At 42.3% G+C, this 25,069-nt stretch overlaps 1 protein-coding gene and 1 long non-coding RNA gene across 9 annotated transcripts in view; one reads left to right on the forward strand and one right to left on the reverse strand.

The window, feature by feature from the left end:
- Nucleotides 1-25,069, forward strand: part of LOC140469301 (SH2 domain-containing protein 3C-like) — a 185,110-nt gene that overhangs the window by 126,410 nt on the left and 33,631 nt on the right. The window contains exon 1 of one of the 8 annotated variants that reach the window (XM_072565672.1): nt 10,185-10,285. The exons of 6 other annotated variants lie outside the window; for them this stretch is intronic. Coding sequence is in view for 1 of the 2 variants with exons in the window: in XM_072565671.1 (XP_072421772.1) it covers nt 10,931-11,011 (81 nt within the window). In the remaining variant the exon portion in view is untranslated. Of the gene's footprint in view, nt 1-10,184; nt 10,286-10,704; nt 11,012-25,069 lie in introns of those variants that run through there. One more of the 8 variants, XM_072565671.1, reaches the window with a different exon arrangement.
- On the reverse strand, nt 5,633-11,867 carry LOC140469303 (uncharacterized). The gene is made up of 3 exons (XR_011956058.1): nt 11,673-11,867; nt 10,019-10,138; nt 5,633-5,815 (listed from the first exon to the last, which is right to left on the reverse strand). It is a non-coding gene; the product is annotated as an uncharacterized lncRNA (long non-coding RNA).

Genomic DNA, 25,069 nt, shown 5'->3' on the forward strand with positions numbered 1-25,069 from the left:
GAGCACGAACAAATGGGGGCAGGGGCACATGACATGCTTCTTTATCTTACTCTGCACATAGTTGTACTTGAATTAAATTATTTAAATCCCTTTCTACTCTGATCAGTCTGCTGATCTATTTTCTAATGCTGTGCTATCAAACGAGGAGCTCTCTCTCGTCCAATTGAATGCAGGGATTTATTTTTTGTCTTGGCTACATCAGGCTTTTTGGTTCTGTGGACAGAGAACTTGCTGAACAAACCAAATTGGGAAAAAAAAGAATTTTGATTTTTGCTAACTGTGACACATTTGCTGGTGTTTCTGTCAGACACTGCAGTGTCACAGGGAGCAGTTAACTCTTTCATTTGTTTCAACCTGCCATTGGATCAGCGAAGCATTATGGTTCATTGATGACATTCATGCCTCTGAATCAGAAGGTTATGGGCTTATTTCCGAAATTTGAGCAAATAAGTCTTGGCTGACACTCCCCAGTGTGGTGTTGAAACAGTGCTCTGTAGTAGAGGTGTATTTTCTGGATGAAACATTATACACGCTCTCAGATGGACATAAAGGATCCCGTGGTACTGTCCAAAAAGTAAATAGTGTATCAAAACATATAATACTTATTAGTAATATGTAACAGTCATACATAATATACAACAAGGTTAAAAACAGATTATTTTTCATTAAACTAAAAGTGTAGCTGGCAGCTTGCTAGTGCAAATTGTCTGCCATGTGTCCTCTGTGTGTCACAACAGTGACTATATTTCAAAAGTACTTAATTAGCTGTAAAGTATATTGGAATGTCCTGAAGGATACAATTGGAGCCGTCTTTTATAAGAATTTATTTACCCAGTTACTCACTCAAAGATCTGAGTTTCAGTCTGTGCTTTTTTATTACACAAGCTAATGTTCCTCACCAACATACAATTAAATACAATCAGTATTCAATTAGCAGTTTTGAGTTTAGAAAAGACACATATAAATATATATCAATTGTTTCAATCTTCTGATTTATTCTGGGGCTCATTTTCATGAGGTCTTTGGTACCTCATGGGTATGTCCATACACCAGCAATTTCACAATTGAATTTGATCTTACCCAACTTTTAAAACTTTATTTATGTAGCATCCTTGTGACTCAAGACTTTCTGAACTACTTTACATCAAATAAGTGTTTTTGAAGTATAGCCACTGTTGCAATGTCAGAAACACAGCAACCATTTTGTGTGCCACAAGCTCTCCCAAACAGCAATATGATAACGTAAGATGATATGCTGGCTGAAGGTCACATATTGGTCAGAAAACTGCAGAGAACTTCTAAAATAATGCTCTGGAACTGTTTGAGAAGGCAGACAGTATCTCAGTTTAATGTCTCATCCAAAAGACAGTATTTCTGACAGAGAGCACTCCCTCAGTATTGTGCAGGAATAACAGCCTACGTCATGTGCTGAAATTCACACATATGTATGTTAGTGGTCACTGGGTAGTGATCAAGAAACACTTGGTATTAACCTCTTCCTAATCCAGCGATGCTAAGGCTAGTTACACCATTCCTACAGTAGCTCAAACAGGGTAGGGCAACTCATCAAGGTATTGAAATCCCTTTATCATTTCACCAAATATTGCAAGCTCAGGAGTGAGCAGCAGGCAATGCTCAGCTTCATGTTTTTAATCAATTGTTTTCGCACATTGTATTGGTTAAATGGGGAATTATGTCCTAAGGGAGACATTGAGCCAAGGTCAGTTGCTTCATCACAGAAAATGGGCGGTAAAACTCACTGATTCAGCCAGGGCCTTTAACCACTTCCAATGACTGGTAACCATCCAGCATTGCCTGGGATTTAATTTACCATTCACAGTCAGCATGGCACTTGACATAAAATATTGGCAAAATATCCTTATTTAGGAAAACTGTATAAATATGCACCAAAGTTATTTATCTACTTTTAAAATATATATATTTCTTTAACTCTTTAACCATTGAATGCCTTCTCTCTCTCTCCAACATTGTTGATAGTTGAGAGACTGAGAGAGATCTATTACAAATGAACAAGGAGCAGGAGGCCATTCAGCCCCTCAAGCCTGCTCTGCTATTCAATAAGATCCTGGCTAATCTGATTGTAGCTTTGCATCTACATTCCCACCTACCCTTGATAACATTTCATCCCTTATTCAAAACAGTCTACCCACCTCTGTCTACAATATATTCAGCTGTCAGTCTTTTCAGGAAGGACTCAGCTTTCAATTTTTCAGGAAGAAAGTTCCAAAGAGTCTTAAACCTCTGAGAGAAACAATTTTGTCTATTCCCTTGCGCCATTGCTTTCCGTGTGCAATTTGTTGCTTTCCAATTATCGTTTGTCCACATTAATTTTAAAAAACAAGTTTGAAAGAATGAAGCAACAGAAAAATCACCAAATTGCAACACTCCCACCAGCCATAAATTAATCACACTAAAGGCCAGAGAGTATTCACCATGGACATTGATCTTCAGGTTTGGTTTCCACTGAGGAGCCATTCACTTTCAAACCGTGAAATGGTTAATGTCTTTCAAATCAATTCAACATGTTTAACAGTTTATCTCATCCCCTAACCTAACAGACTGACTTTATAAATTCTCCCAAATAATGGATTATTTAGCTTTCAGGCTATCTGCTGCATCCCTCTGGAGGATTAGCTGATTGAGCAGTGACCCTTTCAGTCCTGAGGACTCCAGATTAACCCTGCAAAATGATATGTTGAGGTGGTGGATCAGAGGCAGACACATAGATTGGGTTTCCAACCCTCCAGAAGAGTCCTGCTATCTCCAAGAAAGGAAGATTAATCACTGATGTGAGCAACCCAGGACAAAATTGACTGGAGCATTTTTGCATTTACGTTTCTTAAACAATGTTAGTTTTTTTGTTCATTTTATAATCACTTTCCTTTACTGGTGATAAAAATATACCAGCCAGTGTAAAATGCTGTTTAACAGGGTAGTTCCTGGGGGAGAAAATTTGATAAAACTTGAAAATTTGATTAAGTCCTATTAAAGCTAGCAACGTTGGTTAAGGGCTTTACGAATGGTGCAACTGTCAATGGAAATGTCAGGCTCCCTTCACCTGAGACTTTTGCTAATAAAATGAAGAAAAGACGAGACAGAAATGTAAGCCTCAATTCACACTAAACTGTAAGACTCCCATACACAAATCTTCCTATTCCTCCCTGAATTTTAAGGAACTCATAGCATTGGCTGCTGATTTGGAATGGCTCAGAGATTGTTACTCTTTTCCTGTTATTTAAATTCAGATTTCTGTCAGTTAGTGAAGTAAACTTTTCATCCTCACCCATTCTGGCCTACATGACACCGATATAGTTAACTCTTAAATGATACGACTGGCATGGTGGTTAGCACTTCTGCCTCACAGCACCAGAGACCTGGATTCAATTCCAGCCTTGAGTGACTGTCTGTGTAGAGTTTGCACGTTCTCCCTGCATCTGTGGGGGTGTCCCACAGTCCAAAGATGTGCAGGCTAAGTGGATTGGCTGTGCTAAACTGCCCTATAGTGTCCTGGGATGTGCAGGCTAGGTGGATTAGCCATGAGAAATGCAGGGTTATGCGGGTGGGGGTAGGTGCAGGTGGGATTCTCTTTGCAAGGTCAATGTAGATGACATCTGAAGTAGTCGAGCAAGCCACTTGGTTGTATCAAATTGCTATAACAAGCATCTCAGAGCCAACTGGGGATGGACAATAAATGCTGACCTTGTCAACCTTAACGCAAGAATCTATGACAAGCAAGAATATTCTGGAGTTTTTGACTATCAGAGCCTCTGACTCAGATAATCTCTGACTCATTACACTGTTTCCAGCCAAATGTTGCAAAGACGTCCTTGCTACAAACTGATAAATTGGGCAGGGTGAAAGTGAGAACTGCAGATGCTAGAGATCAGAGTCGAGTGTGCTGCTAGAAAAGCACAGTAGTTCAGGCAGCATCTGAGGAGGAGGAGAATCGACATTTTGGGCATAAGTCCTTCAGCCTTCCAGATTACCAGTGTGTATTCTATCCTCCTTCCTTATCAGCAACTATTGTGATGGGTTTAGGAGATGCTTTATTACAGTAGATCTGCTGGAGTCTCTAAAGCTTTTTTTATGCTTGGCTTCTGCTCCATCAGCTTCTTTGATTGATAGGACTGGTACAGATTGATTCCTGATTTAATACAAAAATCCACTGAACAAAGAACACTTATACACACAAGGCTGTAACCCCTGAGGTTGCCATATTATTTAGCAGGTATATAACCGATATATGTATATCACTTTCAAGATCTATCTAATGCCTGGAGGAAAGAGTAAGAAGTTACCAGAAAGAAAGACAATAAAAGGAGAGTAACATGTCTCATATAAAAGTATTTCCTTTCTTGCTAAAGACCATCTGCTATAACATGAGTGATGACCAAATCCATCAGTATGTTTCTTTGGATGGATGTGATTCTTAAGGAAATGGCACTCATTTTTTAACCTGCCTCAGGTAACTGTCTCACTGAAAGGTCTCAAATTGCTGAACATGTGGCCCTTTATTCTGAATGGACTGCTCCATGAATGACATCCAGAGATGAAACAGCACAGCTGTCTTCACTGACTTCATTTTGATATAATCTCACAGAGAATTCACATGGAATAAGGGGACTGTTGGCAACAAGGTAAAAGAGACAACATAAATGAACCTAGATATATTGTTGGGAAGCATTGTGGCACGGTGGTTCAGTGGTTAGCACTGCTGCCTCATAATGCAAGGGACCTGGGTTCAAGTCCAGCCTCAGGTGACAGTCTGTGTAGAGCTTGCATGTTCTCCCCCTCTCTGTGTGGGTTTCCTCCCACAGTCCAAAGGTGTGCAAGTTAGGTGGATTGCTAAATCACTCATCGTGTCCAGGGATGTGTAAGATAGATGGATTAGCCACAGGAAATGTGGAATTCCAGGAATGGGATGGGTCTGGCTGGTCTGGGTCTGTATCAGAGAGATAGCATGAATTTGATAAGCTAAATGGCCTGCTTCCACATTGTAGGGATTCTATGATTTTAGATGTCAGAAATGGACATGTATACTGTTAAATAGCTTGCCTTTATTCTAACAAAAGCTGTAAGGAGTAAAGCATGGTAACAATACCACAATTTCAGATACAAGAAAAAATGGCTTGTTAACGTTGGTATCAGATGAAATAGGTTTGAACTCACCTACAGCAATTTGCTGTTTCCATAAATAGTTATATGTAGTTATAGGAATTACCACTGGGGACAAATGTGATTGACAGGGTCCAACCACTGAATTATTTGGTCATAATGGAAGTGTTATTGGACATAATTTCATGGTGTATTACTGAAATCTCTGTACATATTATAGGGACAAAGGCAAATGGTGTAAAGAATGTAGAGAAGAAGCACGCTGCCAGTCTGGCTTACACACGACTATTCACCGTGTGGAAACTACACAAGCTGCCCAGTTGTTGAAACTATTACTTCAAGAAGAAGTCCAATCTTTGAAACAGCTCATAACAAATGCAATGGACAGGCACTAACCATACAATAAAACCAGGTTAACCCTGCAGAATAATACCAGCATAAATCTATTATAGAGAAATGAAAAATACTTACATTTATATAGCACCTTTTACTCCCCAGTGATATCCTGAAACATATCACAGCCAATGAATTACTTTTCATTACAGAGGTCAACTTGGCAGATAGTTTATACACATTGGGTCTCACAAACAGTAGTGAGGTAATTTGAATTTATGCTGTTACTTGAGGGATAAATCCACCCTGGTCTTCTTCCAAACTGCAGGGAATCTTTTACATCCACCTAATTAGACAGAAAATGGGTCAATTTAATGCCTCATCTAAAAATCAGCTCTTCCACCAATGTTGCACTCTTTTACTACTGCACTGAAATGTCAAGCTATATCAGATGCCCAAGTTCTGAGGGAATGTTAGAATGTAGAATTTCCTGGCTTTAAGAGTGCAGCTCCAGAAATGCAATGACATTATTTTTGCTTTCTTTCTGTTGAGAAATCGTGGAGTTGTCTGTATTACAGTGGAAAAGTCTATGTCGTTATATTATCAAGAATCATTGCACTTTATGTATTATAAAAGAATAGAGCTCTCAGTTTGTATGTAGAAGAGGGAGGATAGCATCAGCTTGTATGGCAATAAATGAGTAAACTACCACTTTGTGTGTATGCCACTGGAGGAATATATTAGCCAGTATATATTATAGAGGGATCAAGAAACCACCGTGTATGTAGTATCGAAAACAGCACTATCCTGACTTCTTAAAATTAATTCATGGAATTCATGGAATTCATTCATAATTCATGAAGTGCCAAGGCTAGCACTTATTGTCCTTCACTACCTGCTCTTTAGAATGTGGTATTGAATCACTGAAATCTATATTGTATAGGTACATGCACAGTGTTGTTAGGGACGAAGTTGAGGATTTTGACCCAGCGACAGTGAAAAACAGCGACATTATTCCAAGTCAATATGGTTTGTGATTAAGAGGGAAACTTTCATGTGGTAGCTTTCCCATGTGTCTGCTGCCCTTGTCCTTGTGGTTGTCGGAGTTGCAGGTTTGGAAGATATTATCTAAGGAGACTTGGTGAATTGCTGAATGAATCTTGTAGATAGTACACAATATTGTTTCACTTTGTAAGGTTAATAACTGAAAAAAACGTATCAAACATATGGGAATAGAACATCCTGCTTATGATGTGGAAAACATCACATCCTGGATATATTACATGGAATAACGCACCCTGGGTAGAAATGCCATGCCCCCCCCCGGTTGTATTGTCTTGAATGCATGATAGCAACAGTATATATTGTAGCACCACTGGATGTAGCAGAGGATAGCATACCCTAGATATACTATAGAATCCAAAGCACCCTATTGATATCAAGAAGAGCTACTCTGTTTATACCACAAAGAATAGCACAGTTAGAAGCAATGAGGAATTTGCAACAGCAATAGTATGTTGTGGATGGCAATTATAGGAAGGGGGTAAAGTCTCAGATACAGTCACATAGTTGGGTTAACTCCAGGAAAGGTAAGAGAGGTAGGCAGCTAGTGCTGGAGTCTTTTGTGGATATACCCACTTCAAATGTAGCATGAACAGCCAAGTTTCTGGTATTGAGACTGGCTCTAATGCAATGAGGGGTAAATCGGGTTCCAAGAGATCAATTGTGTTAGGGGATTCTCTAGTCTGTGGTACAGACAGACTCTGTGGCCAGCAGTGGGGCCAGCAACCATGATTCTATTAGATTTAAAATAATGATGGAAAAGGATAGACCAGATCTAAAAGTTGAAGTTCTAAATTGGAGAAAGGCCAATTCTGGTGATATTAGGCAAGAATTTCAAAAGCTGATTGGGAGCAGATGTTCGCAGGTAAAGGGATGGCTGGAAAATGGGAAGCCTACAGAAATGAGATAACGAGAATCCAGAGAAAGTATATTCCTGTCAGGGTGAGAGGAAATGCTGGTAGGTATAGGGAATGCTGGATGACTAAAGAAATTGAGGGTTTGCTTAAGAAAAAGAAGGAAGCATATGTAAGGTATAGACAGGATAGATCGAGTGAATCCTTAGAAGAGTATAAAGGAAGTAAGAGTATACTTAAGAGGGAAATCAGGAGGGCAAATAGAATTAAGGAGAATCCAAAGGGTTTTCACAAATACATTAAGGACAAAAGGGTAACTAGGGAGAGAATAGGGACCCTCAAAGATCAGCAAGGTGGCCTTTGTGTGGAGCCACAGAAAATGGGGGAGATACTAAATGAGTATTTTGCATCAGTATTTAATGTGGAAAAGGATATGGAAAGTATAGACTATCGGGAAATAGATGGTGACATCTTGCAAAATGTCCGTATTACAGAGGAGGAAGTGCTGGATGACTTGAACTGCATAAAAGTGGATAAATTCCCAGGACCTGATCAGGTGTAACCTAGAACTCTGTGGGAAACTAGGGAAGTGATTGCTGGGCCTCTTGCTGAGATATTTGCATTATTGATAGTCACAGGTGAGGTGTCAGACGACTAGAGGTTGGCTAACGTGGTGCCAATGTTTAAGAAAGGTGGTAAGGACAAGCCAGGGAACTATAGACCAGTGAGCCTGATGTCGGTGGTGGGCAAGTTGTTGGAGGGAATCCTGAGGGACATGTACTTGGAAAAGCAATGACTGATTAGGGATAGTCAACATGGCTTTGTGCGTGGGAAATCATGTCTCAAAAACTTGATTGAGTTTTTTGAAGAAGTAAAAAAAGAGGATTGATGAGGCAGAGCAGTAGATGTGATCTATATGGACTTCAGTAAGGCGTTCGACAAGGTTCCCCATGGGAAACTAGTTAGCTAGGTTTGATATCATGGAATACAAGGAGAACTAGCCATTTGGATACAGAACTGGCTCAAAGGTAGAAGACAGGTGGTGGTGGAGGGTTGTTTTTCAGACTGGAGGCCTGTGACCAGTGGAATGCCTCAAGGATTGGTGTTGGGTCCACTACTTTTCATTATTTATATAAATGATTTGGATATGAACACAGGAGGTATAGTTAGTAAGTTTGCAGATGACGCTAAAATTGGAGGTGTTGTGGACAGCGGAGAAGGTTACTTCAGATTACAATGGGATCTTGATCAGATGGACCAATGGGCTGAGGAGTGGCAGATGGAGTATAATTTAGATAAATGCGAGGTGCTGCATTTTGGGAAAGTAAATCTTAGCAGGACTTATACACTTAATAGTAAGGTCTTAGGGAGTGTTGCTGAACAAAGAGACCTTGGAGTGCAGGTTCATAGCTCCTTGAAAGTGGAGTCATAGGTAGATAGGATAGTGAAGAAGGCATTTGGTATGCTTTCCTTTATCAGTTAGAGTATTGAGTACAGGAGTTGGGATATCATGTTGCAGCTGTACAGGACATTGGTTAGGCCACTGTTGGAATATTGTGTGCAATTCTGGTCTCCTTCCTATCAGAAAGATGTGTGAAACTTGAAAGGGTTCAGAAAAGGTTTACAAGAATGTTGCCGGTGTTGGAAGATTTGAGCTACAGGGAGAGGCTGAACAGGCTGGGGCTGTTTTCCCTGGAGCGTCGGAGGCTGAGGGGTGACCTTATAGAGGTTTACAAAATTATGAGGTGCATGGATAGGATAAATAGGCAAACCCTTTTTCCTGGGGTCGGGGAGTCTAAAACTACAGGGCATAGGTTTAGGGTGAGAGGGGAAAGATATAAAAGAGACCTACAGGGCAACGTTTTCACGCAGAGGGTGGTACATGTATGGAATGAGCTGCCAGAGGAAGTGGTGGACGCTGGTACAATTGCAACATTTAAGAGGCATTTGGATGGGTATATGAATAGGAAGGGTTTGGTGGGAAATGGACTGGGTACTGGCAGGTGGGACGAGATTGGGTTGGGATATCTGGTTGGCATGGGACGGGTTGGATCGAAGGGTCTGTTTCCATGCTGTACATCTCTATGACTCTATGTCTCTAATAGGAAATAGCACAGCCTGGGCACATAATAGAGTATAGCTGACTCTGCTTATAGAGGATATTTTTCCTTGGATATAGTATAGTGAATACCTGACATATGATGAGAAGAGCATACCCTGGAATATTCAGCACCTCGTTTATAATGTAGAGGAAACCCTTACCCTCTTCATTTTATGGAGAATAGCACATTGGGTATTGGTAACGCTCTTAACTTCCTTCATTTACTGGGATGAATCATTCCTTTAGAAACGTGATGGTTGAGTTGCCGTAATTTGCCTCAGTACTCCAGGGCGAAATACCGGGAAAACCCAGCAAGGGTCCCCACCCCCACCCCGTGATCCCGCATATGTGCGGATGGAGCTCGGCAGGACTGCCTGTGAAAAGGGGAAAGGACGGGGGTGTGGGGGGGAGGGGGGAGAAGACGGCGGTGATAAACTGGGTTCCTTACTCAGAGTGTCCGGGAAAAGCAAGAGTAAATGGAAGTAAGGATGGAGACTGCCGTGTTAGGTGCAGACACAGACTGTATTTGTACCTTGACTGTTATGAAAAGCTTGCGTGAGCAACTTGCTACTGAAGCTGTAACCAACGGATACCGTAGGCTGTCCATTCAGAAACAGAGATTGCTGGAAAAGCACAGCAGATCGAGCAGCATCTGTGGAGAGAAATCAGAGATAAAGTTTCGAATCCAATGATCTTTCCTCAGAACTGATGGTAGCGAGGAAAAAAAGTTTGTTTTATACAGAAGAGAGGGTGGCGAAGGAGTAGACGACAGGTCCATCCAGAAAGCGGCTGCTTTGAGGTTTGTCTTTCTCATTTTTTTTTAAACACTCTCTCTCCCATCTCGACCCAAGAGAGGACCGGCTGTTTGAGAGCAGAGTCCAGAGAGAGCTTGACTCCGGGCATCAGCTATTGATTTAGTGTCGGACCAGGAGGTGACCAGGGACCTGGGATTTGCGTTTGTGTGAAAGTGTTTTCGACAGGGGTGTGCGGTGGTGGGCTGGGCATAGTGAGGGGGTGGGGGTGAGGGGGGTGAGGGGGTGGGGGTGAGGGGGGTGAGGGGGTGGGGGTGAGGGGGGGGGGGGAGGGTGGAGGAGGAAGAGTTGAGGTGGTCTCTCTCTTTCCCCCTTCCCCTGCACTCCCCAACAACTCCCGCCGGATCTGATTGAATTTTCATGATCCGGGAGCCTGAGTCGGCAGCTGCTGACACTCATTGCTGCATCGAGACTGAGCCACAAACTGGCAGCAGGAGAGAAGCGAGCAGGAGCGAGCTGGTGTTATCCAGACCCTATCACTCCGCCAATGTGCGTCTCTAAATATATACATTAGCGTGCCGCCAGAGAGCAGGCAGTGATTCAAGGTGAGAGTGTGGGAGGAACCCGCACCAGCGTTTATTAAAACACTGGATTACAGTCATTTGTAAAGACAGCTTGGGAAGAAGGGAAAAATGACTGACAAGTGCAGCTTGTGGAGCGCGATTTCTGCGGCAGCTTGCTGCTTCTACCGAGGCTCCTTCATGCAAGTTCAGGTAAGCAGGAACCCCCCACCCCGGTTTAGAAATGAAAGCCCAGCCCTGTCCCCACTCTGAGGGGATGCTGAGCCCCACACGGCTCCTTCACCCTGCATATTGCTACTTTATGAATGAGATTCTCCAGGTAATAGTAAATCGTGCAGTTGCTACCAGACACACCCGGTCTCTCTTGCTTGCCGAGATGCAGGGAAAGGATTTTGAAATTGCTTAAGGGACCTTAATGTTCACCCGCACCTCCTCCCCCCCCCCCCCCCCCCTCATCACACACACACACACGTATAATGTTAAAATCCTGTCACCGATACAGATCTGTATTTGAATGAGCACTCGGGGATATGCTGGCGAGATTTGATGTTTGAAAGGTCTGGACAGAGAGTCGCGGTGTTATAGTGTGGGATGCAGATTTACACATAGACCAACACAAAGATACAGAGAGAGAGATGACATAATCAGAACCGGGAAGAGATGCACACACACACACAACGTATATAAAGGCACACACACATACACACATGCTAGATAGAGAGATATTCAAAGATGCAGAGAGAGAGAGGGAGGGGTGAGGGAGGAAAATACAGATGTAGGCAGACTCAAGGATAAATAGAGGCAAGTTGGATGGAGGGATATAGACATCCCAGAGAATGACAGAACTACGCACCCATGAACACAGTTAGATATGTCGCTGGATGGATAAGGACCAGGTGTGTTCACTCAATGATACAAAGACATCGAGGTTTTAGCTGTATCCTGTATCAATGTGGATCCTTTGTGCTGATGATCTCAGGTCAGTCGCCCTGTTCCCCCGTGTCACTACTGAGCTGTGCTGGAATTTAAAATACTACCCGTGAAGGATGCGCATAGTTTGAGAATAGTCTGAGTTGTTTCAGCTTCCATTCAGTGCTTTGCTGCAGGCTGCTTCTCTTCAAATGATTAAACACTCGGCCTCTGTCACAAGGCGCTGAGCTGCTGACACGGTTTTCAACACCGGGTGAAGAGAGTGGGGCGGCCGGGTAAGGTTTTGCATCGAATCCTGAACTCTGTTAAGATGTCGGAACAATGGAACTGTCAGTATCACCATCCTCTAGGAAGGGGCGAAGTGACAGAAGCTTTCCCTCAGACACTAGAATGACCGGTGGCCCAGACAGTTCCAAACACAGACACAGAGAGCCCCGGGGGGATGGAGGGAGGGGGTAAAGCAGCCTTTAAAGAGGGACTTTGAAACTTTTCAGATGGTGAAATGCCTTCAGCTACGCAACCCAAGCAAACCATTTGCAAAGTTCCCTCAGTTCACTTCCCCTTGGTCCTTCTCACTCATCTCCTGCCGGTACTCCCGGGACAGAGGGGGAACAGCCAGAGTCCCTGCTTCCGATCGCAGGGCAGCGGTTGGCCCAGGACAGAATCGCTGGCCGCAGTGACGCCCTCCCAAGTCGAATTGCCGTCCAATTCCCACTTTAGACTGACAAAATGAGGAGCGAGTCACCCCCATCCTCAGCGGAGGAAGGAGAATAGCCTGGAGCAATGCAGATGGTGCAGACTGGGGAGCCGAAGTGAACGGAGGGTGTGTTAATTCGGAGTGAGACTGTGGCATGTTCATCTGGAGGGTGTGACAAGGCCATGACAGAGGCAATGGGCTTCTCGAAGAGTGAACTGACATCGCCGATGTAGTACGGAGATGTGGCTGAGGGAGGCTGACGATGTGAGGGAGCTGGGTTATCAGACGCAGGGACTGATAACCCAGCAATTGTACTGTCAGATCCCCTTCCTTGTCAGCTTCAGGAACTCAGCCCACCGCACACCCAAACAACGTGAAAGACATTACTCTGCTTTGTTGACCGCCTCCTTTTGCATTCCTCTATAAAGTCCCAAGCATTCTGCTTTCTGGAAAATCGATGTGATTTTGACAGGTGTGACCACAGGAGTTTCTCTCCTGCAAACCGGGTTTGTCAGGTGGAGTCCGTCACCTGGGCAAGGCCTGAAGAGCAGGATATTGGTCCCAACTATCCATTCCCCGTCCCAGGGGCAGGCCACGGCTGATTCAGAACCACAATATCTGCTCCATTCATGTTTGGGGTTATTTCGCTCATCACTCACCAACCCACCCCCCACCGTCCCAGAGGCTATTGGCTCAGGCTGGGGAATGTGCAATGCCTCATTATTATTCCGTCTTTGTCAGTGTTCAGTAGGTGCTTCAGGTGATGCCCACTCGGCCGACTTGCAACATACATTTCCAAAGAACAACGACAAAAGTTCTGCTCGCCTGACCTCTTCCAACGCACCAGCAGCACAACCAGTTACCCTCCAACCACCAGCACTAGTTACCCTCCAACCCACCAGCACCACAACCAGTTACCCTCCAACCCACCAGCACTAGTTACCCTCCAACCCACCAGCACCACAACCAGTTACCCTCCAACCCACCAGCACTAGTTACCCTCCAACCCACCAGCACCACAACCAGTTACCTTCCAACCCACCAGAACTACAGTTACCCTCCAACCACCAGCACTACAATCAGTTACCCTCCAACCCACCAGAACTACAGTTACCCTCCAACCACCAGCACTACAATCAGTTACCCTCCAACCCACCAGCACTACAACCAGTTACCCTCCAACCCACCAGAACTACAGTTACCCTCCAACCACCAGCACTACAATCAGTTACCCTCCAACCCACCAGCACCACAACCAGTTACCCTCCAACCCACCAGCACCACAACCAGTTACCCTCTAACCCACCAGCACGACAATCAGTTACCCTCCAACCCACCAGAACTACAGTTACCCTCTAACCCACCAGCACTACAACCAGTTACCCTCCAACCCACCAGCACTACAGTTACCTTCTAACCCACCAGCACTACAATCAGTTACCCTCCAACCCACCAGCACTACAGTTACCCTCTAACCCACCAGCACTACAATCAGTTACCCTCCAACCCACCAGCACTACAGTTATCCTCCAACCCACCAGCACTACAACCAGTTACATCTCCCTCTGTTTCATCCCTCATGCGAAATCCAAGCACACCGCACAGATCGGAAATTGAATCCGGGTCTTTTTGATTTGAGGTCGAGAGTGTGGTGCTGGAAAAGCACAGCAGGTCAGGCAACATCCGAGGAGCAGGAGAATCGACCTTTCGGGCATAAGCCCTTCATCAGGAATGGGCTTTCTGATGCTCCTCGGATGCTGCCTGACCTGGTGTGCTTTTCCAGCACCACACTCTCGTCTCTGAGCTCCAGCATCTGCAGTCCTCACTTTCTCCGATTTGAATTGGGGTGTTAAGTTTCACGCTGGCAGTGCATTTACAGACGGAATGACGGCAGTGGTTGAAGTTATAGAGCAAAATAATCAACGCATTTTTCTAAATGCACTTTCTGCCATCCACATTACTCCATCCCAGATTCTTTCATTTATTATTCAGATACAGGAGTCTGAATCCCACAGAGCCTCGATCATGGCACCGTGGCTCACTGCAGAAGGCGTGACCTTTGTCCATTGGTTTCCACTCTGTCTCTTTCCACCTCTGTCAAGCCACCTCGCTGTGACAGCATCTCGGCCCTCCCTCTGCAAACCCACCCAGACTCCAGTTTCAATATCTGAAGAGTTGGACTATTGGAGACACATCGACATTATTCATTGATATTTATTCAATTTTATCAGGAAAGCGAATAAGAAATACAACGACAGTCTGTCAGGAGTTAGTTTTTTTTAATATAGAGATTGAATTGGGCAAAACAGCAATTCAAATCCATCTCTATCCCGGTGAAGACAATTCATTTTCAAGATAGGGAGTTTGGGGGTGGGGGGGGGGGGGATTGTATCCCACTCATACACGCAGGATTTAATGCATAGACAGTTCAAATCTGCTGTAGGAACACAGTTGTGTTCCTGATTTATCCAATCGTACACAATGTGCTGGAGACCAGGTGAAAGGGTATATTTGCGGATTTGTTCAGTAATTTCACAGAATTTCTGTCCTGGTGTTCAGCTGTCAAGGGTTTCCAAATGAAAAGAGCAGCGAAGGAACAATGTCTGAAAAGTGATATAGTCGAAAATTACGATTGATAGTTTCACTTTAATACATTCACCGAACATCCCCTTGACTTCCCTTTTTACAGAGGCTTATACTGTTATTGTAACAAGATTAATCACCTCTGATGTCATAGCGGATGGAGAAATGGCGTTTGCATCTTAATCAATAAGCTATTTCTGATCTAACCTCACGGTAAACCTTCAACGATTTGGTTGCAGAACATTCCAAACCATCCAAACTTCTTTTCTAAATGTAAGAAAAACTCTGTAGTTTACATGCAGTGAAGAGATTTTGTCTAATAGGTGAATTCTTGACATCCAATTTAGTTATTTTCTTTTGAAAGGATCAGTTTGATTAACTGGAGCAGATGTGTGTTTAAACTTGCGAGTGATGATCTGGAATACGCTGCTTGAAAGGGTCTGGGAAGCCGGTTCAATAATCGCTTTCCAAAGGGAATAAGGTGGATCAATACTTGATGGACAGAAAGTTGCAAGGCGACTGGGATGAACAGGGGAGAGGGACTAATTGCATGGCTCCTCAAAGAATTGCCATAGAGAGAAAACAATTAGGATGTGGTTAACTCCTTCTCCAATCTGCAGCCCTTCTTGTGAAGAAATTACCCTTACCACCCACAGACCATCCCCATCCCCGCCACCCCCACTGTAGCACAGTGAGACTGACACTGTTTCTGGGTATCAGCTCCTTCAACACACCCGAAGCGGAGTGCGAGCACACCCAGAATCTGATAAGCTGGTGCTTTTCCAATGCATTTTAACATGAAACTGGGTCCATATAGCAATTCAGAAAAAAAATAGCAAAACAGGATAGGGCTTTAGATGACGAACATTATTGAGACTCAGAGCCGCCTGATTTTCTCTTCTAATTGTTACTGACATGCTGTATCGGTACAAGCTGCATGAGGAATTAGAGCTAGCGAGAGCACGGTTTGCTGCTGTTGGAGTGACATTTCAGTTCAGAGCCAGCAGCTGTTACTCTGCTGGGAGGCCAATGGCAGCCTTTCCTTTGTGGTCCATGGTTACATCATTGCTGGCCAATGACAGGGCTGTTTGATGACATCCAGAGAAAGGAGAGACAGAGAGAGAGAATCCTTAACACTTTCAGCACCAAACTCTAATTTGCAGTCTCTCGCCCCTCCCTCCTGACTTTTTAAAAATCTGGATTCCAGGACCACGGTGCCCATTAGCCTTCCTGCGTCCACTCAAATAAAAACAAAATACTGCTGGAAATCTGAACCGAACACACAGGGAATGCAGGGGAAACTCAGCAGATCTGGCAGTATCTGGGGAGAGGGAAACACATCTCGAGTCCGGTATGACTCTGCAGAACGAGTTCTGATAGCTCTTTTTCTCCCCACACAGATGGGGCCAGACTTGCTGAGTTTTTTTTCCGGCACTCTCTTAATGTTTCTTCCAGGGTCCAATTCGAGTCGTCTCTCCCTTTTCCGTACGTGAAATCAGCTGCGTGTACTAATCGTCTGTGACGGGCATCACGTTTGAAGTCAATCCAACTGGTTACTGGCATACAGCACAACTGCATGTAGAGAGTAAATCAATAAACCTGGAGTGAGTTACAGACCGGTTCAGAGTATCGGATTCCTCGGTTTACAACTGTTAGAGCTATCTAATTAGATTGCTATCTTGAACTTATTCCAGAATTAAAAATATAGTTCTATATACTGAAATCTGACGGGATGCGATTAATTTAGAGATTTATTTTATGCCAGTCAGAGACTGCTACTGCAATGCTGCCAATCCGTGCGCACCCACTCGCTGCTGAATGATGACATTTGGGCTGTCTGATTAATTGCTGTTAACGTCAGGGCTGGAGATTGAGAAGAAATCACATCCAATTCACTATCTGGAAATTCAGCTTCCCGGACATGTTAACTCTGGTTAATCATCTTTACCGATATTTACGACACTTTTCAGTTGCAAACTCAAACGGTAGTGAGATTGTGATTATGAGCTCATCTGATCTCAGGCATCACTAATATAAATGAGTAGGCAGCATGGTGTTGACAGAGGCAGCTGCTTCAGTGGAACTGGTTGGTGGTAGGTGCTGGTTGCCTATTATATACTTCCGGGCCCATGCACAATGGCAATGCAATTTTAATCTCTTTGTCTGTACACCTCAACCCCCCAGCCCCGTCTGAACTATCTCTAGCACCTTTTCAAGCAGTGCCTTTCAAACATAAACTCAAATGGTGGTGTTTCCTCATTTGTTTCCTTACTCATTTTAGGTCTGATTCATTGCAATGTTTCATCCTTGGCTCAATTGTAGCCCTCTCACCACTTAAAACAGAAAATTATGGACTTAAGCCCCATTCTAGGTAATTGATTCTATCACATAGACTGACATTTCAGTCCAGTACTGAGGAAATGCAGCATTATTGGCATCTTCTGGATAAGATGTTAAAATGTTGATGGGCATACAAGATCCAGAGACACTATTCACACAACAGCAGGGGAGTTCTCAGATGAACATATCACTCAATCACCAAAATAAACAAATTTTCTGATTACTATCAGGTTGTCTGTGTGAGTTTGCTGTGCACAAATAGAGCATTTGTTTTACAACAGAGATTTCACTTTAAAAATACAATGTTGGTTGTAAAGCAGATCAGCTGCAGTTGTGAAAAGTGCTCCATAATGCAAGATTTTCTTCTGTTGAGGTGGCAGCATAAGGGACCATGTGGTCAAAAGGTTTTTGAAAGTTTCCAGGAGCCAGAAAACTGCTTGTCATCCACCCATGAGTTAAGTCTGCTATTCCTCCCTCTACAGGACGGCAGGCAATGGCAGAGTGATAATGTCTGTGGACTAGTAATGCAGATTCCTTAGGCTAATGTTCTGGGAATGAGGAGATAATAGCTAGTGGTATTATTGGTGGACTGTCATCCAAAGACCCAGGAAATGTTCTGGCGACCTGGATTCAATTCACGCCTTGGTAGAATTTTAAAAATCTGGAATTAAGTGTCGAACGATGACCTTGAATCCATTGTTGACTGTCAGGCAAAAAGCCACCTGGTTCACTAATGTCCTTTTGGAAAGGAAATGGCCACTCTTACCTGGTCTGACCTACATGTGACTCCAGACACACAACAATGTGGTTGACTCCTAACTGCCCTCTGGGAAATTAGGGATGGGCAATAAATACTGACTTAGCCAGTGATGCCCTTGACCTGTGAATGAATATTTTAAAAAAGGTTTCAATCCCACCATTGCAAATAGTGAAATGGAGAAATGGAGCCTATAATCATCACTGTAAAAAACAATTTAGTTCACTAATGTCTTTCAGGTCAGGAAATCTGCTATCTGGCCTATACATAACTCCAAACCCAGCAGTGTGAGATGGGTAATAAATGTTGGCGTAGCCAGGGACCACCACTCATGAATTTTAAAATAATGGAAAGGAATCTGTTCATAGCTACACTGCTTCTATAAAACTAATGTTAAATGGGGGTTGGGTCCATCTCATAAAAGATAATTGGAGTTGACCTCTGACCCCATTAGCTGTCCAATCTCAGGATGGTCAGGTTTAGAGGCAATATCAGAACGCTACAGCTAGAAAACCAGGTTTGTCAGCTGTTTCCCTATTGCTGCTTTGGTCAATATTAATCTGTCTGGGTTCTGCTCGACCACTTGGGGAGAAGTGCAAAAACTGTTTGTATTGGTTAGAATAGGTCGTAACCTTCGTTTCAGGCAGTGCAGAGACTGAGAAAAGTCAAACATACTCTCGCCTCTTATAAATGAAATAGCTTTCTTGAGCAGATTATTTTCAGTTTGCGAATGTGCTGTGGTGAACTGTGCTTACAGATCTGAGATTGTCCATTTTCTACGAATGTCAGGGTTCTGACTCTGAAAATTTCTACATTTTGTCATTAGCAAAATAGAGTACTGTAAAGTCCTCACAAAGTTCATGTCTTCACCATTTGTGTATTCACTTATCCACACAAACCAGTTTGTAAACCATTTTGTGTACTGTGGGTCCAGTGTTCGCTTATCCACTGATTTCAGGAACAAAAATAAAAGAAAACTCACAGGACATGTCAAAAAATGAAACTAAGATAGAGATGCAATGATGATGTGGATCTGTGTTTCCTGGGACTGCATACATCATCTACCATGTTGCATGTGGGAATATAGGGAGCCTTATAATAAGGGTCAGCATGACAAATTACACATAATTTTTCATTTTATTACACTATTACTCCAATAGAACATCTTTATATTTGTCAAAAGCATTGCTTTATTGAATATTATTGAATTTTAATGTATGTATCATAAATTTGGATAATTGGAACATTTCAATTAATTCCCATTATAAAATAGTTTTGTCATTTGCAAATTCACTGTTTGCAAATTTTAACAGGAATCTAAGCCCTTTGAACAACTTGAGAGCTTTATTTTGAGATGGATGAATTGAGCAATGTTAGTCCTGTTATTATCAGAGTGTTGCAGTTTTGGGTAATATCAGAATTGAGAAACCTATAGTTACAATGAGAATCTTGATCTGTTACCTTGCCTTGGGATGCACAAGCAGTTTTAACTATGCAAATACATGGAGCTGGTGTACATATGCCTGCCTTCCACAACCTGAGCTAACAAAGTTAAAAGCATCTGGGAGTTTATCTCAACTGGCCTGATGAATGAAAGCGGCTTTCTTTACCTTTCTTAAGGCACTAACATTTGCTGGGAGATAGTTCTTTGGTTATTGGGCATTCTCTGATACCTTATGCAATTGGGAAACTTTCATGTTGGGATTTAGGCTATGATAATTAAGAGGCTGTCAGGATAAAAAGATTTTATTGGGTTGGAAAGATGGAACCAGTGGAGATCTGCAAGGATCAGTCCAGTGGTGAACAGTAATAAGCCAAACCCAAACTTGTCTTCACCTAAGTCCAGGAACATAGGAATATTAAGACCATCATTACCCAAGCTTCTTCCAAATTCCTATGAGATCCTGGCTGACCTGCAATCTAACTACACTTCACATTCTTTACCTCCTTTCTCTTAATATCTTTGCTTAATAAAAATCTAGCAATCTCAAATTTAAAGTCAACCACTGACAGTCCTGCATTAAATGATCATATGTGGAAGAGCTCCAGATTCTTTCATTATTTGTGTGTAGAAATGTTGCCAAAGTCTACTCCTGTAAGGTCTAGTTCTGGTCTATCAGAAGTAACATTCAGCAAGATTTCTACACAGAGTATCCACATGTCACTGGATAGTAATCCAAAATATGGTTTTTTTAAAAGAGAAATCACGATTGATAAATTTGATGGAGTTCTTTGAAGATATAATAAGCAGAGTTGATAATGGGAAATATGGGGAAATTGGTAGATGTGGTATATTTGGGTTTTCAGAAGGCATTCAAGAGATGCCACATAAAATGTTAATGCACAAGATAGGAATTCATGATATTGGGGATAATGTATTCACATAGATTAAGGATTATTTAACACATAGACATTAATACATCTTTTTCAGGTTGGAAAGACGTAATTCATGAAATACTACAAAAATCAGACTTGGGGGGAGATGGTAAATGCAATATATGAAAATTTGCTGATGGTACAAAAATAAGTGGGAGGACATGTGGTAATGATGTCACAAGGAATCTGTGGTAAGATATAGATAAATTCAGTGAGTGGGCAAAAAACCTGGCAGACAGTTTAATGTAGGAAGGTGTGAGGCCATGCACTTTGGGAGGAAGCATCAAAGAACAGGCTATTATTTAAATGTAGAGAGATTCCAAAATAAAATATGGTGCAGAGGGATCTGGGAGTTCTTGTGCATGAAACTCAAAAAGTTTTCAGGGAGGTACAAGAAGTAATCATGAAGACAAATGGAATTTGGGCTTTATTGTGAGGGTGGGAAGGAGGTTAAAAATAGGGAACTCTTGTTAGAAGTGTTGGTTAGGCTGCGCCAGAGTACAGTCAACAGTTTAGTTCTCCAGATTTAAGAAATAATACACTGGCTTTGGAGACAGTACAAAAGAGATTCATTAGGCTGATTCCTGGGTTGGAGGAGTTGCCTTATTAAGAATGACTAAACAGAATTCTGGGTAATCCAAGATGGAAGATAGGAAAAAAAATTGTGGCTGTAAGAGCTACTCCTTTTTTGAGGTTTTTGAGGTGTGAGAGGTGATGTTCTCGAAATTCAGGAGCAGCAATTATTATTTTGTATGGTGTTGCATTGTTTTGTAACTCTGGGGGACAAAAGATCAAAACACTGGCACTTTAAAAATGAGGAAGACAGACAAAGGCAGTGAACACTTGGTCAGAGAAAGAAACCTACACTGCTGTCTGACACAGCAGTGAATCTGCACAGTTACTGCCTTTGCTGTTTGAGTTCAAGTATCTCTGGACATTGGATTGCATCTAGGAAAAATTAACAAACAGCAAAATTCACAGCTGACCTTAGAGGAACCTGTGTGGGAGAACTCACAGCCCAGGAACAGAGTGCATGTATGGAATGAGCTGCCAGAGAATGTGGTGGAGGCTGGTACAATTACAACATTTAAACATCTGGATGGGTATATGAATAGGAAGGGGTTGGAGGGACAAGGGTCAAATGCTGACATATAGGTCTAGATTGGGTTAGGATATCTGGTCAGTATGGATGAGTTGGACTGAAGGGTCTGTTTTCGTGCTGTACATCTCTATAACTCAATCAGGTTAGGCCTTTACTAATGAGTTTAGAAGACTGAGGGTTGATCTAATTAAAACATTCAAGATTCTGAGGACGCTTCACAGGGTAGATGTTGAAAAATTGTTTCTACCAATGGGGGGAATCCCAAACTAAGGGGACACATATTTAAAACAGAACAGTGAAAGAATTTCTTCTCCTAGAGGGGAGTGAATGTCTGGAATTCTCCACCCCAAAGGGTTATGGAGGCTAGATCACCAAAAGCAATTAAAGAAAAGATAGACTTTTGAAATATCGTGGAGTTGAAAGCTGTAATGAGCTGGCATGAAAGAAGAGTTGAGGCTTGGGCAGATCAGCCATCAGTATGATGAATGGCAGGCAATCTTGAGGGGGCCAAATAGCCTTCTCCTGTTTCTTATGTTGTAATGAAATAGTAACTCCTTTTTGCCTTGCCAACTAAATCCCTTCTCCAACCACCTTTCTAAAATATCAATCATGAAAATCAAAGCTAAACATTTTCACCACCTCTTGACCAGCATGGATCAGAGGCCAAATTTACATCTGCTGGCACATTGGGTGCATTTACTCACAGTCACAGCAATGTATTCTTTGGCTTTTGTATGTTTCTCTGTTGCTCCCTCTGAAATTTTAAGGTACTGTTATTTACTCAGACTATTTGTCCACAGTTTTGAAGTTGGTGCTGGTTTGATAAGATATATTCATGATTTAATTAAGAGCTGTCAGGTTATTTGTTTGTTAAATAGAACAACATACTGTGCCAAAAGTGATTCATTGAAACACACTGTGTATATCACATTGAAAACTACTTCTACATATTTCATAGACTGCAGTTGATTGTGAGGTTACTATGGTAACTGCATCCTTCATCACCCTTGGCTCAAAGCCTAGCAATTTCAGATGTAGGGATGTAAGCTTTTGTTTTAAATCCTGGGTCAAATGTGGTCTTATTGCTGAATATTATCATTATTCTAAAGACAGGAGAGTGTATTCACCCTGGGGTAGAGAAGGAGTCTTGTATATGGATGGATGGATCATTGGATTGACTGAGGGTAGATAATGAATGAAGAGGCCAAGTGATCAGCCTGCAAAATTTAAATTAAAACTCAATTTTCAGCCTAAGGGTCACAACATGGATTGCTGAAAAGGCAGACAGTATCAGAATAGAGAGTTTGGTCATAAATAAAAGAACAGAGCAGTTTACTACTCTCCGAGCCAGTCAGAAATGATGCAACAAAAGCTGTTCGTATAAACTTCTTCCACAAGAAGCATTTTGTTAACAATGTACTGGTTTTGCGTTATTGATTTAAGTGCAATTCACTACAATAGGAAGGCAAAGTGAGGAATTTCTTTTATTCATTTGTAATACAAAGTGGAAGTGTTGGAAACAGTATTTTTGCTGCTTGTCCTCGTCCTTTCTAATCACTTTCACATAGGCACCACACCCAATGCATTGCTGCCACCCAGTGCTTTAGTTACCCATTCTTCAACATCACATTTTTTATCCCAGTGTTGCAGACTCCCTACCCTCAACAACCCTGCAATCTAGATGAACTATAAATGACAGACTTGTAGAAGATCTAATGGGAAGGATAGTTTACCCAGTTCGAATGATATCCTCTGAACTGGTATGAAGATCACAGATAAAATCTAATGGTTTGGAAATCTGGCTATAGTTTAGTAAAGGAAAATCATCTTATTCACAACCTTGTGCCAGGAGGTTGTACAGGAAATTGGTGAGGCCAATTTTGGCATACTGTGTACAGTTCTGGTTGTCCTGCTTTAGGAAGGATATTATCAGAACATCTTTTTCAAAGTAAGTACATTCCTCCTAAGGAGATGGAAATTGCATATGGCATTCTAAGTGTTGTCATTCCAGTGCTCTTTAACGCTACTGCCTTGCAGTATGCAGATGACCCAGCACGTGTGCACACTAAGAAGCTGAACTACAAACAATCATTGATGCATTCACCAAGGTATATGAGAAAATGGGCCTCAGACTAAACATTGAGAAATTGAAAGTTTTCTACCAGCCTGCTCTTGCCACACAACATTGCCCCAAACAATCAAAATCCATGCAAGTCCCTTGACAATGTAAATCATTTCCAGACCTCAGGAGCCTCATCTCAGTGTGAGGAGACATTGATGATGAAATCCAATCACAAATCTAATATACAAGCATTGCCTTTGGACATCTGAGAGACAGAATATTAGAAGTCTGAGATCTCAAACCCAGCACCAAACTCATGGTCTACAGAGCAACTGTGGTCCCCACCCTTCTGTATGCATCAGAAACACAGACCACATATAGCAGACACCTCAAATCCCTGCAGAGTTATCACCAGAACTGCCTTCACAAAATCCTGCAAATCCACTGTTAGGATAGACTTATCAATGTAAGTGTCCTCTCCCAGACCGATACCCCCAGTATTGAAGTACTGGTCATTCTTGACCAACTGCAACGATTTGCCATTGTTTCTGCATACCCATCATGAATGTCCCTAAACAAATGTTCTACTCTGAGATCTGCAATGATAAACAGAGGAAACAGTCCAAGGGCACCCTGAAAGCCTCCTTACATAAATACAACATGCCCACCAACACTTGGGAACTGCTTGCCCTAGAACTTTGTAAATGGTTGAGACCCCAGATGGCACTCCACTGGCTACAGCTTGCTATCCTGAAAATGACCCATTTATTTCAACTCTTTCTTTCTTCTCAGTTAGCCAATCCTTTATTCATGCTAATATATCACCTCAACATGTAAGTTCTTAACTGGTACAGTAACCTTTCACATGGTGACTTATCAAATGTCATTGCAGATCCAAATATACTGCACCTATTGGTTTTCCTTTTAACCATGCTGCTTGTTACATTCTCAAAGAACTCTTAACAAATTTGTTAAACATGATTTAATTTTCAAAAAGCTGTGCTGACTCTGCCTGATCATATTATGATTTTATAAATGCCTTGCCACTCCATTTTCTTCAAAAAAGGATATTTGCATTTTCCTAACGGATGTTAGACTACAGCACAATAGTTTGCTGCTTTTTCTTCCTCCTTTCTAGGTTTTTCCATTTGTAGTTTTCTAATCCATTAGGAATTTTCCAGAATCTAGGAATGTTTGAAAGATTAAAACAATACATTCATCATCTCTGCAACTACTTCGTTGAAGATCCTAGGATGCAAGCCATCTACAAGATGCACTGCAGAAATCACAAAGACTACTTAGACACCACCTTCCAAACCCTGCAACCATTAACATCGAGAAGGACAAGGGTGGCGGATACATGGGAGCACCCTGCAAGTTCCCTTCAAGCCATTCACCATCCT

This window comes from Chiloscyllium punctatum, chromosome 49 (genome assembly GCF_047496795.1).
Source record: "Chiloscyllium punctatum isolate Juve2018m chromosome 49, sChiPun1.3, whole genome shotgun sequence".
NCBI classification, from domain to species: domain Eukaryota; kingdom Metazoa; phylum Chordata; class Chondrichthyes; order Orectolobiformes; family Hemiscylliidae; genus Chiloscyllium; species Chiloscyllium punctatum.